Source organism: Oryctolagus cuniculus, chromosome 1 (genome assembly GCF_964237555.1).
Source record: "Oryctolagus cuniculus chromosome 1, mOryCun1.1, whole genome shotgun sequence".
In the NCBI taxonomy this organism is placed as follows: domain Eukaryota; kingdom Metazoa; phylum Chordata; class Mammalia; order Lagomorpha; family Leporidae; genus Oryctolagus; species Oryctolagus cuniculus.
In genome coordinates, this window is record NC_091432.1 from 59,430,025 (window position 1) to 59,442,766 (window position 12,742).

Consider the following 12,742-nt stretch of genomic DNA (forward strand, 5'->3'; position numbering starts at 1 on the left):
AGTTCCTGGATAGCCTCTGGATGTGCACAGGCTCCCAGGGGAACCAATCAGTAATTAGGGGATAAAAATGTTACTCCCACCCTAACCTTTAGGGGGCTTCAAGGTGAGTTGATGGATCACCCAATGGCCAATGACTTATTAATCTTGTCTACCTAATGAAGCTTCCATAGAAACTGAAAAAGATGGGAGTTCAGAGTTTCCAGTTGCTGAATATATCTTATGTGCCAAGAGTGTGTGCACCCCAAATCCATGGGGACTTCAAAACCCTTCTGAACCTACCCTTGTTCTTCTGGCTCTTCATTTGTATCCTTTGTAGTATCCTTACAGTAAATGAGTAAAGATCAGTGTTTACTAGGATGCCTCAAAGAATTCAAGGAAACACCACCAGGGCATGGTTGGGAGAACTTCTATTTCTGGTTGGTTGGTCAGAAGCACAGGTCACAACATGGGACTGGCACCTGGAATCAGGGCAGTCCTGTGGGACCTGATGCTCTCTTGGTTGATAACATCAGAAGTGAATTGGATTATGGGACCCTCACCCCAGTGCTGGAAAACTGCTTGTTGTGGGAAAAGCCCACACATTTTGGTGGCCAGAATCGTTGAGTGACTGGGTGAGATAAAATGTTTTTCTTTAGCCAGTGCAGTGTAATCCTCTGCCTGCGGTGCTGGCATCCCATATGGGTACCTGTTCCGGTCCTGGTTGCTCCTCTTCTAGTCCTTCTCTCTGCTGTGGCCTGGGGTAGCAGTAGAAGATAGCCCAAGTGCTTGGACCCCTGCACCTGCATAGGAGACCAGGAAGAAGCACCTGGCTCCTGGCTTCGGATAGGTGTAAATGGCCGCAATGGCTGGAGCTAGAGTGAACCAACGGAAGGAAGACCTTTCTCTGTCTCACTGTCTGTAGCTCTGTCAAATGAATGAATAAAATCTAAAAAAAGTTTCTTTATAACCAATTAAAAAGCTGTCTTATTTCTGGTAGACAAGTAGAGAAAAATTGATGGTTTGTAGTAGACTAAAGGCCACACATTCTTTGACATTATTCCCATCAAGAACTGACCTTGAACTTGGGCTGGCCTGGACTATTTTTGCCAATGTACAATGATAGAAGTGACTTTATACCAATTCAGGCCTAGCTTTCAAGACAATCGGCACCTTTCCCTGACTCTTTTCAAACCCTTAACCTCCCACCCCAGAAATCCATCCTCCCTGCAGCAGAGACCACCATGTAGAGAGGCCCTGAGGTAGAGGGATAAGGGGCACAGCTACACACAGCCTTTCAGCCATCCTTGCCATGTGGGTCAAAGTTACTTTGGTGCCTCTAGAGCAACCTGGCTGCCAGCTGAATACCAAGGAACCCCAGAGGATACCATGTGAAGTAAGAGACACTCAGCGGAATCCTTTCTGAATTCTAGAAACACCAAGTTATGAGATTTCAATAAAATGGTTTCCATTTTAAGTGACATTTGGGATGGTTACAAAGCAATGAACAAGCAGAACGGTCTTTCACAGGTAAATTTATTGTGCCATGATTTTGTCAAATGGAAGAATCCATGTTTAGCTATAACCCACACTAACTTCATACCACCTTAAAGAAAATTAAACCTTCCCCCCTCCCCACAGAACTACAGAAATTGTTCATCATAAAAGTAGGCTCCCATTTCTAATGAAACTAGTGATTTTCAAATATTAGTGTGCATAAAGAATTGCCAGGGAAATTAAAAATGCTGGGTCCTAAAGACTATTACTTATATGTTCAGCTTCACTATATCTGGTATGCTAAGTAATCTGCATTTTAAGACAGCACCCATGTGACTTTGACACTGGTCATCAAGATCATACATGGAGAAGCATTCCAATAAAAAGAGCCAGAGATAGTGAGGCTGTGAATTAAGCCTAGGCAGTGGGAATTGAACAGAAAACAAGACACTTTAATCTTCTCTATTCCCATCTTGGAGCCTCAATTCTGGCCTTCTCTTATGAGTCCTTAACCTTTGTATTCAATTAAAAATATCTTACACTTTTCAGAAAGCTTTAAGTTTCATTTTATTTTAGCCTCTCCAACTATGTGTGATGTAGAATGAACATTTTACAGAAAAGTGACTACCTTATGTCTAACAGATGTCAAGTGTTATCTCTGTGGGACTACATTATCTAAAGCTAAGAAACAGACCCTGTTACTCTGAAGTTTTTCTGATTTTTTTATGGGATGTCAGATTCTTCACATGAGAAACACTGCTACCAGGACCCATCTTCTTCACTGCTATCATTGAACTGCCACCAAGACCCATCATCTTCATTGTGATCGTTATAGTCTGGCTTAATGACTAAATGTGGATTCTTAAGTGTCACAGCTTCCAGCAGCTTCTGGGCTTCCTCATCAAAGGCCTCTTTGCACAACCTGAGAAGACAAGGGAATGTCTCTTCTTGCATTCAGTTTCCTCACAGCCCTCCACTTTCTCTGAAAAAATTACAGGGGGTAAAACAAACCAAAAAACTACCCTGTAAAATAAAAGAGTATTAATATGGATGGGGAGTTGCAAGGGGAACAGAGATACAGTGATGGAGATAGAACAATTAAAGAAAAATTAAATATAGAACAGATTAAAATGAAAAATGATCCTCTAGGAGCTTTTTTTGTACAAACAAAATACTACCAGTACTACTAATGATAATGAAGACAACAGCTAACATAATCCATGTTTTTATTACTACGCTATGTACTGTTCTAAGTACTTGGTCTATATTGACTCAGTGATCATCACAATAACCTTATATGTAGATTTTTATCATTTTATCCATCTTACAGATAAGGAAACCAAATCACAGGTCAGGGAACTAGCTTAAATTAAACATTTGGGGGGCAGGTGTTATGGTACAGTGAGTTAAGCTGCTGCTGGGGATGCCTACCTACATCCCATTCTGTAGTGCCTGGGATTCAATCCTCATTTCTGATACAGCTTTCTGCTAGTGCATCTGCGAGGCAGCAGGTGATAGCTCAAGTAGATGGGTTCCTGCCACCCATGTGGGAGACCTGGATGGAGTTCCTGGCTTCTGTCCTGCCCAGCCTCAGTTGTTGCAGGCATTTGAGGAGTAAATGGAAGATCTCCCTCTACCTCACTCTGCCTTTCAAATAAATAAACTTTAAAAATATGTAATTTGTAAATACCACTCATTATCCTGTGTATTTTAAAAAAAGACACATATACTTAGTTGGTAGGGCCAGAATTCAAAAATCAGATCATGTGGCTCCAGAATGTTTAACTCTTCACTACTATGCTGTATTACATCTCTCAAAATCCAGTGTTCTATGAGACAAAGACAAGTGCCATGAAATACCAGAGGATCCACAATCAGGTTGATAATAAGGCCTGCAATAAACGAATGGCTCTTCATACTCCTTATTACAAGAAATTCTCCCTCTGAAAAGCCAGTGAAGACTTACCCTAGAGTTTGTAGTTTACATTGTGGAGACCTCAATACTTCACATAACTTCTTAATCCCTTCAGACCCTAAGGGATTCTGTGTCAGATTAATTTTTCTCAGTCTTTGGTTGCTGATAAGAGTAGAGGAGAGATCCCGACAACAGAGAGAAGTCAAACCACAGTATGCCAACCTACAGGGAAAAGACAAAAGATAAACATAATTCTATCACATTGCAGAGAACAAGCACATGGAGGATAATTCCAGAAACTTTAAAAAAAAATGAGCAGTTAGGGTCAATTCAAAGACCATAAATATTTATAATATTCATTTATAGGCAGAGAACGTCCTTCCCTGAATCATTAGTTACAAATTGATTATGGTCTAGGGAATAGATAAAATATACAGGTACACAACGTCCTATGAAGCAGTTGAATCCTTAAACATTAAAATTATAAAAATAAGATTTTATAAGCTTGCTATTAAGTATTTTAAAAGGAATAATGAGGTATCTAACACCACACTATTCGTGTCAATAAAAATGCATAGACCCAAACCAATATTACACCTTTCTGAAGGGCAGTCAGCTGTTTATAGGTGGGAAGGAAAATTGCCAACGGAGATCAATTAACAAATTAAACAGCCAGTCCACCAAGAGCCCTTGAACAAGCCTACAGTAGAGTAATACACAAATAAGCCTACTAAACTCAGCTTCCTGCATTTGATGTTCCCTAGACCAACAAATTTGAACTTACTATTCATCTTATAATTATCTAGTCATTGAACAACTGTATACCTATATAAGTAATGAACATATAAAACAGATTTTTTTTTAAGTCCTGCCTACTCATAACTCATATTAATGTGGTGGAGAGATAGTCCCACCAATTAAGATACAAAGTATGCAGATATTGCAGAAAATACACTTTAGGATAAAAGAATTATAAGACAAAGAATTATCAAGAATGTATCATAAAACATTTAGAGTTTTCAGTCACAAATAACAGTCTCAAAATACAGAAAACAAAAACCAAGTCAGACAGAAATCTAGAATTATAAGAGAGATTTTAATATTTCTCATAGTAATTGTTTTGTAAAAATACCACTAAAATATAATTAAGAAAACATTTAACAATCAACTGATACAGAATACTGCTAAAACAACTCGGCATAGACTTTTTAAGTACACTTTGGAACATATAAAAAATTGGGTCATGAAGTAAATGTCATCAAATCTAAAAAACTAAAATCATGTACAATATGTTCTCAAACAATGCTAGAGATTAAAAATATATAAAATAAGAACACCCTTATGTTTGAAAATTAAGTGGTACATTTTAAAATGATCCAGGTGTTAAGGTGTTAAATTTTTTAAGAGTATTTTAGACTGAAAAATAACAAACTGTATATAATAGTGAAACTTGTAGGATGAAGTTTTTTGCCATGATTTGAAGGGAAATCAAAGTGTGTTGGAAAAGAATGGTGATATACACAATAAGCATCCAACTTGAGACTTCAGAAAAATGAATAACAAAAACAAACCCCAGGGAAGTAACAGACATAAAACCAGAAATAAAGTTTTATAAACTATACGTAGAAAGGATTAATGTGTTTTTTTGAAGAGAAAAATAACATGAGAAAAGGCTCAAGTTGCCAATATCAAGAATGGAAAATGATACATCACTACAGATTATTTAAAATCTAGGCAGATAATATTAGACATTTGCCAGTAAGTTTTAAAATCTAGATGAATAAAATTTAACTTTACTTACCAAAAATTAGAGAAAACCAAAGTAAAACTGTTAAAAATTAAATAGAAGTCAAATAATCTACACATAAAACTCAGTTTAGATGGTTTCACCAGAAATTTTTACAAAATTAAAGGAAGAAATAATTTTAAGAACACACCTAAACTCATTTTGTGAAAATAATTTTGATACAAAAATTTGATGAGGCCTGCACAAGAAAATACACAGTATCCATTATGAATAAGGATGGTTAGATACTCATACTGTTTTGAAAAAAAATCACATGATGTATATAAGAAATACTGTGACAGTTTTAGCCCCACCAAAACCAAGGTTTATATAATCAATCAGTATCATTCACCACATGTGGCAAATTTCTTAGCTCAATATCTATTCATGATATAAAAGGGAAAAAAAACTAACTGGGTAAAAAAGAGAACTCCCTTATATTGATAAATGAGTAAGCCACTGAAATTTTTCTTTCAACACTGGGAACTTAAGGAAGCCTACTTTGACCAGATATATTAACATTTTGTCACATAGTAATACTTAAGACAATTCAAAAAAAGATATTAGGACAGAAAAGGAAAAAAAAAAACCACCATTATCCCAAATTATGTGACTGTATACTTGGAAAAATCCAAGAGTCTAATTAGAATCAATAAGAGAAAATAACTGGATATTATACATGAAATCGTTCAAAAACAAACTTTATTATATAAGGAATAAACAATCATTTACAGTAGCATCGAAACATAGCAAAGACTTTGGGATAAAAGTTAAAACAAATTACAAGGCCACTTAAGAAAATTACTAAGGTTTACTGATAGATCTAAATACATAAGGATAGGGGCCAGCACTGTGGTGTAGTGGGCTAAGCCTCTGCCTGTGGTGCTAGAATCCCATGTGGGTGCTAGTTCAAGTCCCGGCTGCTCCACTTCCGATCCAGCTCTCTGCTATGGCCTGGAAAAGCAGAAGATGGCCCAAGTGCTTCGGCCCCTGCTCCTGGTTCCCAGCTTCACAGCAGCTCAGCTCTGGCCATCACAGCCCTCTGGGGAGTGAACCAGCAGACGGAAGACCTTTCTGTCTCCCTCTCTAACTCCACCTCTCAAATAAAATTAAAAAAGGAATAAATACATAAGGATAAATACCATGTGGTATATCAGGAGACTCAATGGATAAGTCCAATGCAATTCTAATCAAGATGCCAGCATACTGGTAGGTTGAGAGTAATGCATATGCACTTCTGTGCAACTTGATAAGTTGATATTTAAAAATTTGAAAAGATAAAGAATAATGAACATTTTCATGCAAACTTTTGCTGGAAAAAAATGACTACCCATATAGGAAAAAATATTAAATTGGATTTGACCAATGAATACCCATGTAAGAAAACATTAAATTGAACTTGGTCTCCAACTGTAATTTTAAAGGGTAAATTTAAGACCCAAAAGCTTAATGATTTGCCTTTGAACTTTAGGAGATAATACAGAACATGGAATTTGAAGTGTGGAATATATTAGGTTTCTATATGTGTCATACAGATGCTTTTGTGTCTCTACCATCTGATCCCTCTGGACCAAAGGTCTAAGTAGAAATGGAGGATCACCAAAGAATAAGTGAAGTTTTAGCCTCCAGGATGTGACAGTGATTTTATGATCGTCAAAGAGCAACAGCAATATTTGGGGCAGGAACTAAGAAATGGGAGGTATAGGGCGGCGGGGGGGGGGGGGGGGGGGCAATTAATGCTGTCTTCCCCTAGATCCAATACTGCAGCCTAGCAAAATAGTCATGTGGTCAGTGTGAGTCAAGCAGCAGCTGCAGCTGTCAGACAACTGCCTGACCACCTGCTACAGAGAAAGAAAATGTCATGTGGACATTAGCAAATCCTGAACTATTCTATGCCTGATGCCATCAATGGCAGCCCCCTTCCCCAGTGGACCCTTACTATATGTACACAAACACAGCAACCAGTGTGAACTTATTTCAATCTGTCTGACATAAACTTATCTGGATGTCATAACAGTATTGAGTTATATTATGTATGGAGAACCAGGCAGGTACAACTACCAGTGATACTGTTCACCTAGCTCAATCAAACCAGTGTAATGGTGACCCAAATCAGATACGAAAAATCCCAAACTAATGACCTGGGTTATACAAGCTGCTTCAATTAATTCCATTTTCCATGAACCTTTTGAAGCCCAGGCTTATGCTTGCATGTGGTAAACTGTGAATCACTGAAGGTTTCTCTGTTGGTGATGACCCATCTTTTGCCTCCTATGTTGGCAGGGCATTCCAAACTTCCTTTCATGGGTCAAAATGAATAAAATGCCAATTAGTTCTTCCTGAGACTTACTCAAAGGCTGACTCTGAGTAGGGATGCAATTAATATTGCAAAATGGGTTAAAGCTGTGCTTGGAATTTTATTGATCATGGCCTCAATTATATGGTTTATTAGATTAGCCAGATTGGCCAATGGAGCGCTATATTCATACAAAACCCACCAGAAGCCAAGATTATGGTGTAGAAACAAAGGGTGCATATTGTTGGGGGACATTCTTCCATGGGTCTTTCATTTTCTATGAATTGCTAACAGAAAATGCAAAGCCCTGATACCTCTTTACCTAGGCCACTTCCCAGAGTTGTATTTGTAATAAGCAACTTTGAGACACAAAGTAACATCCCTCTCTAGGACAAAGAACATGTTTGCTTACTGCTTGCTATACAGAATGGATGAGTCCCTTAAACTCAGTGTTACTCATCTGGAGGTAGCCTCCTGTAGGTATAAGCATGTATCTGGGTTCACAGCAGCTGTGCAAGATGCAAGGTACAAGAAGAACTAACACACACATGCTAATATTCATGTTCTTCCTGTAAGTAATAAAGTCCTGTGTCTGACGGAAGTCTCATTCTTTCTGCCATCACACATGAAACAATGATAGGCTAAGTTATTAGGCTATAAATAGGATAAATTAGATCTCAGACCCAATAATTACATGATCAGTGTTATGATAAAAATGTATAAGTGGACCAGAAATAAAAGCAGCACTTTCTTGGAAGAGTCAAGAAAAATTTCTCTAGGAGAATACCAAATTCCTAAAGATCTATCATCACTTCTGGATTTCCCACATGAACACAATTCTTGACCCACAGGTCAATAACTCATGTTGTAAAGGTGAAAATGTACTAACCAATATCAGTCCAGTATTAACTAAAGTCTAAACAATACTGAACATAAGTAGTACCCAAAATAGGATGGAATTTTATTAGATTGTAAGATCCTTGACAACTTGGGTAGTAGTTTACTGATAGAAGATGATGATTAAAATCTTCAACTTAGCAAGAAAAAGGCACTAAGGGGTACAACGAAGAAATGTGAAATATGGCTTCTATACAGAAGAATATGTAATATATTGTTCCACGTATCTGAAGTCCAAATTCTTATTTCTGAGGGTAATGTACCTTCTAGTCCCATTTAATTTTACTCTCTCCATATACTACACTTCTTGATACATTATCAGTTTGGTATCATTTTCCTAATGGAAAACTGAACTCACCCAAGCTTCTGGATGTTACAGTTTGGATGTCTCAAAGCGTCACACAGAATTTTCACTCCACCATCCTGCAAGTTATTGTTCCCAAGGTCCATGCTCCAAATATTTGGGTTGTTCAAAATAGCAGAAGCCAGATCCAGACAACAAGCACTTGTAATAGCACAACCCACTAATCTGCAAGAAATACAAAAGACAAGTCAGCCACTAAGTTGTGAGGATTAAGTTCCTCTTAGAAGAGATGCTCAGGTAGTTGAACTCTTTTCTGACTCTATCTACAATCCAGTACACACTTGATCAGGTCTAATCTTACCAGTATAAATGAATGCAATTTTTTCTTTTTCCAGTTGTGAGGTAGAGGGACAGGGAAAGAAACAGTGTACTGTCTAATCACTGGTTCATGCCCCAGAGGCCTACAATGGCTGGATATGAGCCAGGCTGAAACCAGGAGCTGGGAACTCAATCTAGGACTCCTCTATGAGTAGCAAGGACCTACTATTTGAGCCATTACTGCTGCCACTCCGGGTCCACATCAGCAGGAAGCTGGAATTGAGGGTGGAGCCTGGATTCAAAATCAAGCACTCTGTCAAGATATGTGGACCTCTTAACTATTAGGCCACATGCCTACCACAGATGGGATTTGTTAACAAGAAAGTAGAGGTTAAAACCATTTTCTCCCACAAACAGATTACGTACAGATATTTCAAAATCAAGGGCATAAATAATGATTTACTAGTACTTAAAATTGATATAAAATTTATCTAGGAATCCACAGATCTGTTTTTAGTTTTTAATTTTTTTTTTTTTTTTGACAGGCAGAGTGGATAGTGAGAGAGAGAGACAGAGAGAGAAAGGTCTTCCTTTGCCGTTGGTTCACCCTCCAATGGCCACCACGGCTGGCGCGCTGCGGCCAGAGCACCACGCTGATCCGAAGCCAGGAGCCAGGTGCTTTTCCTGGTCTCCCATGGGGTGCAGGGCCCAAGCACTTGGGCCATCCTCCACTGCACTCCCTGGTCTCCCATGGGGTGCAGGGCCCAAGCACTTGGGCCATCCTCCACTGCACTCCCTGGCCACAGCAGAGAGCTGGCCTGGAAGAGGGGCAACCAGGACAGAATCCGGCGCCCCGACCGGGACTAGAACCCGGTGTGCCGGCACCGCTAGATGGAAGATTAGCCTATTGAGCCGCGGCCCTGGCCTAATGTATTTTTGAAATAAAAAAGCTTCCTAGCAATCGCAGAGTCTTAACTCCCAAGAACAAAGGAATCCACAGGTAAGATTTTTTTCAAGGTCTCTGCATGGCATTTAAGAGCATTCACAATCTGGCCTCAATCTTTCTTTCTCTTTCCGTACTTTCTTTTCCCCGATTCTCTAACCATACAAATGGATTTCTCTCCAATTTTACTACATCTGCTGCTTTTCTCTTATTATTTCTCCATCCTCTTCATCCTTCAAACCTTAACTAGTTCTGCTCTACTATATGAAGGCCCACTCCTTGTAACATTTGGAATATATTGTAATTGGTTGTATATTTACTTTCTTGCAATCATTCTGTATTCCTTGAAGACCATGGCCTTGCCTTTGTGCCCTTAAGTTTCCTTAGCATCTATCTCGTATTTGTTGCCTGTGTTGTTGAAAGAATTGGCATGGCTGCATAGAAGCTATTAAGGTAGTAAGAAAGTGCAAATTTGTCTATATGTTTACAGTAATGCTAAGAAGAGAAGGTGAACTGAGCAAAGACCTTGAATATTTAGGGCACTTAGAAATTTTCGGTATTTAAATGGAGGCTTTAGATTTCATATCATCAGTAAAATTTGTCTTCCAGTTGAAGAACAAAGAAATTGCATAGAATCACATACTGGCACACATCATATATTTCTTCAAAGAACTACAGGTGCTTATTGAACATGAGGGTTTAATCACCTTAGTGTTTACAGATGTCATAAGAACTTCTGGGTATACCAAGGAGCTTAATTTTATGGTAAAAAAAAAATCTCTGCTTGGGTTAGACGCTCAGCAACTTACCCAAGCTGTTTGTCCTAACTGAGGCCCTAATGGGAAAGTAAGCCAAGATTGCTGTGACACCTCTCTAGCTTCACTGTAGCAATACTCACATGATGAAATGTTAAATATCAGTCATTAAAATAACCAATATTATGATTTAAAGCATTTAAATGTGTTTCTGAAATACTACTGAAAAGGAAGTCATTTCTATACACATATATACACAAACCATTCATATATATGTAGATATACTCAAATTAAGGAGTATGATAGGAATAAAACAGTCTGTTATTTAAAAATAGACTATAGGGTATTTTTATTTTATTTGTAGGGTATTTTTAAAATCCTCTTCCAGTTTGAAAGTTGGCCAAATTAGAAACCTGAGCTTAAATAAACTATACCTATGTAATCTATTCTCTTTATATGAATAAAAAATTAAGTTAAAAATATAACCTGAAACACAAACTAGTAAAGCACAATTTCAGCATCACAGACATAAAGACATAGTAGATTCACCTGGGTATGACCAACGAAAACATAAAATGACTACCATTCAGCTCGACACCTCAGGTCCTCTTTACCCAAGGAAAGCTAACTACAATAACTGCAATAATTCTTCTAATATTTGTTTGAAAAAAAAAAAATGGAGTCAGCATGAGAGAGAGAGAAAGGACACCATCTGCCAGTTTATTTCTCAAATGCCCACAATAGCCAGGGCTGGGGCCAGGACCAAGCAGAAGATGAGAACTCATTCTGCTCTTCCACATGAGTGACAGGGACCCAAGTATTTATTCAATCACCAGCTGATTCCCAGGGTGCACATTAGTATGAAGTTTGCTTGGGAAGTGGAACTAAAACTCAAATCCAGGCACTTCCATATGGGATATGGGTGTCACAAGCAGTGTTTTAACAACTGTGCCAAATGTTTATCCCATATAGTAATTCTTTATAAACATATGATGAACAAACTTCCCCAGACTGTCTCAGGCAGAATGACAAAAAGAGTATACATAAGACAAATATTCTTTTCTCAGTTTTCAGCCTTTCTGTGTCTCCCCTGTCCTCACAAACATCTTATAGTTGGAACCACATGAAAGTCAAGTTACAGAAAACCTACTCCACATCCTGAAGACTGCAGCTTGGATGCCGAAAGACATCACACAGAAGCTTTGCTCCTTCATCTTGTAGGAAGTTTAATGCCAGGTCCAGATGTCTCAGGCTCTTATTGTAGAGAAGAGAAGTGGAAAGACATCTGCTGCTAAGTGAAGTCAAATGGCAGCGCCTCAGCCTATAGGAAGGACAATGTCAGGAGAGATGGATCATCGCTGTACTGCCCAAAGACATACTTTCAAAAAGGTTTCATGTTACAATCCCTAGTCTACTGCCAGCACTCCATCTCATATCATTCACCATCACTCCCAGCCTCTCTCATTTGGACATGTAGGTTTACAACAATTTGGACTACAAACTAAATTCATGTTCCTTATCATAAATCAAGTATTATTTACATTGCACAAAAATACATAGCTGCATGGAACAGCTGAGGAGCCAGATGAAGTAGAATAGGCATAATCATAAAGTATGTACCCTTTGTTGTAATCAAAGTAGCACTCTGAGTTTGTAAGAAAAAGGAATATTATGGCATTAATATTTTTGTACAACAGATCTTCTATATGGGGGAAAGAAATTTAAGCTTTGTATCTAAACTTAGGATAATTGAACATGTAAAATGTTAAAAATTAAACCATATAGAATAGGGGATGACTTTAATAAAAGGAAAAGTGTGTGTAATTTTGATAAAACCTCTAGAAGTTATGAAGCAGAATCTGACTCCACAAAATTCTATATTCTAAAAAATGATAAAGTGGTAAATAAAGCAATAACAAAAAGTATTTGACTTAGATAAAACAGCAAATAATATTTTTAGCTGTATTTTATAGCATGCAACAGAAAAACATCCACAAGAAAACAGCCTATGGAGAGGCAATTCCTAGAACTTAATAGGCCAAAACACTTGAAAAG

General features: G+C 38.0%; 1 protein-coding gene across 1 annotated transcript in view; it reads right to left on the reverse strand.

Moving 5' to 3' along the window:
• Positions 1 to 1,425: 1,425 nt before the first annotated feature.
• The window catches only part of NLRP14 (NLR family pyrin domain containing 14), a 42,124-nt gene continuing 30,807 nt past the window's right edge, over positions 1,426 to 12,742 (reverse strand). The window contains exons 9-12 of the mRNA XM_051823535.2: positions 11,838 to 12,008; positions 8,726 to 8,896; positions 3,440 to 3,610; positions 1,426 to 2,395 (exon numbers count right to left, since the gene is read on the reverse strand). Coding sequence (XP_051679495.2) covers positions 2,233 to 2,395; positions 3,440 to 3,610; positions 8,726 to 8,896; positions 11,838 to 12,008 — 676 coding nt within the window. The 3' untranslated portion in view covers positions 1,426 to 2,232. The remainder of the gene's footprint in view (positions 2,396 to 3,439; positions 3,611 to 8,725; positions 8,897 to 11,837; positions 12,009 to 12,742) is intronic.